At 36.2% G+C, this 2,181-nt stretch overlaps 1 protein-coding gene across 1 annotated transcript in view; it reads left to right on the forward strand.

The window, feature by feature from the left end:
• LOC107665951 (dystrophin-like) overlaps nucleotides 1-2,181 on the forward strand; it is a 127,385-nt gene that overhangs the window by 65,726 nt on the left and 59,478 nt on the right. Inside the window, exons 47-48 of the mRNA XM_016457021.1 lie at nucleotides 615-762; nucleotides 922-1,053. Of these exons, the coding sequence (XP_016312507.1) occupies nucleotides 615-762; nucleotides 922-1,053 (280 nt within the window). The remainder of the gene's footprint in view (nucleotides 1-614; nucleotides 763-921; nucleotides 1,054-2,181) is intronic.

Raw genomic sequence — 2,181 nt, forward strand, 5'->3', positions numbered from 1 at the left:
CAGAATAGAAGGAAAAATGGATGGGGCAAAATACCATCAAATTCTTGAGGAAAATCAGCTGCCCTCTGCCAGAAAGTTGACAATGAGAAGAAGGTTTACCTTCCAACATGACAATGACACAAATCACACAGCAAAACTGACCACTGTGGTTGAAGGAGAAAAGGGTGAATGTCCTTGCATGGCCTAGTCAGAGCCCAGACTTAAACCCCATTGAAAATCTGTGGAATGACTTCCTCACCATCAAATTTAACTGAACTTGAGCAGTTCTGCAAAGAAGAGTGGGCAAATATTGCAAAGTCTAGATGTGCAAAGTTAGTAGAGACATATCCCAACAGACTAAATGCTGTAATTAAAGCAAAAGGAAGTTCAACAAAATACTGACACAAGGGGGTGAATCTTTTTCCAAATCAGTGATTTTTTTATTATATTTTTCAGACATGTTGGTGTTATATCTTTCACTTGGATGTTATAAGTTGCACTGAGTAAATACAGCTGAATAAAACAAAAACTGTGTCCGTCTTCATTTCATGCTGCAAAGCAACAAAATGTGATTATTTTAAAGGGTGGTGATTCTTTTCTATACCCACTGTAAATATGGCTGCTGTGTGTTTTAGGTCTGCAGGGGCAAAAATTATTCTTGCCGAGTTAAATGAAGACATGGGGGAGTTTCAGTCGTGGCTGGATGATGCAGAGGCTGTGGTTGCACTTCCTGTAGAAGCAGGTCACAAGGAACAGCTCAGTGCAACATTAGAAAAAGTGAAGGTAAAAATCACTTGCTCAAAAGAGATACCATTAGCTCATGGGAAAAAAAACTTAGCTTTTAGCTCCATATTCACATTCAAGGTCTCCCATAAGGCAAATCACCAAACATTAATCACAAAGACGAGCAGATAATTAATATGTGTATGTGAAAATCCTTAGGCCCGGGTGGTGGAACTGCCGAGTAGGAAACAAAATCTTCATCAGATCAACAGCAAAGGCTCATCTCTCTCAGCTAATAAAGTCAAACCACTGGAGAAACATCTAAAGGTTATCAACATGCGATGGGCCAAGGTAATCTAAATCCTTTCTTTCCTTCTCTACTGTTTGATCTTTCTGGCCTATTAAATTCAATGATTTTGTGACCTTGGTGTGATTACAGCCTAATGAGCACATTATCATTGAATAGTCAGATTGAAGTAATCGTAGATGCTCACAACAATTAGCTAGCATTAGAATCTCAAGAGAGCATGTTACATTTTACCCCATTATATATATATATATATATATATATATATATAGACTATCATTTATTACACAAATAGCTTTTACTTACATAAATAACAGGACATTATATTAGCTTTGAGTATTTTAATTTCCAAAACAAGAGCATACCCCCTCCCCCCAAATTCTCATTAATTCCTCAAAATTGGTGATTCTTATCATCAGGCTACTGTACTGTTTTTTAAGCGTAAGATAAGGACATTTTTACAACTATGATATATAAATTCTTTATCATTTTTGTACTATTTTGTTGATACAGTGAAATTATAATTTCAAATTTTAAAGTGACTACACTGAAAAAAACATTCACTCAAAAATTGCTTGTAAATTTCACAATTAATTACAAAAACAGCAAGTAACACACTGAATTAAAGTGAAATTTGAAGTAGAAAGACTAAAAAACTTACTGCAATAATCTTTGTTTTGTTTGCAACTTAAAAAAAAACTATTTTAACAGTGTATATGATATATACATCGTAGAAAAATGTATATATATATTTTTTTCTTTTTTGCTATATTGTTATAACAGCTATGTTGTTAAAAACAGTGAAATTCATATTTTTTTCATAGATTTTTTTTAATGAATGAAAGAATGAAATTGAATTTGAATGAAAATGTGAGGAAAATGCGAAGAGGTTGCCACCGTTTAGTAAACTGTGAACTAGAGGTCTGCATTCTCGCGGCTCTCCCACGGGAACCGCGGACCCGACCAGATTTTTTGCGCCGCGAGATTAAATTCCCGAATAAAACGCGGTAGCGGTCGGTAACTCTGGTGTTATTCGAACGGGAGCGGGCGGTACTAACAATATCCCGTTCCCGACGTCCATTCAGAACAGCATGTCTGCGCTTTATTCTTATTGACCACCGGTATGCACTCGGACTGTTATGCACGCGCTGCACGCATGCTTTCTGCGTCAC

This window comes from Sinocyclocheilus anshuiensis, unplaced genomic scaffold, assembly GCF_001515605.1.
Source record: "Sinocyclocheilus anshuiensis isolate Anshui unplaced genomic scaffold, SAMN03320099.WGS_v1.1 scaffold775, whole genome shotgun sequence".
Classification (NCBI taxonomy): Eukaryota; Metazoa; Chordata; class Actinopteri; order Cypriniformes; family Cyprinidae; genus Sinocyclocheilus; species Sinocyclocheilus anshuiensis.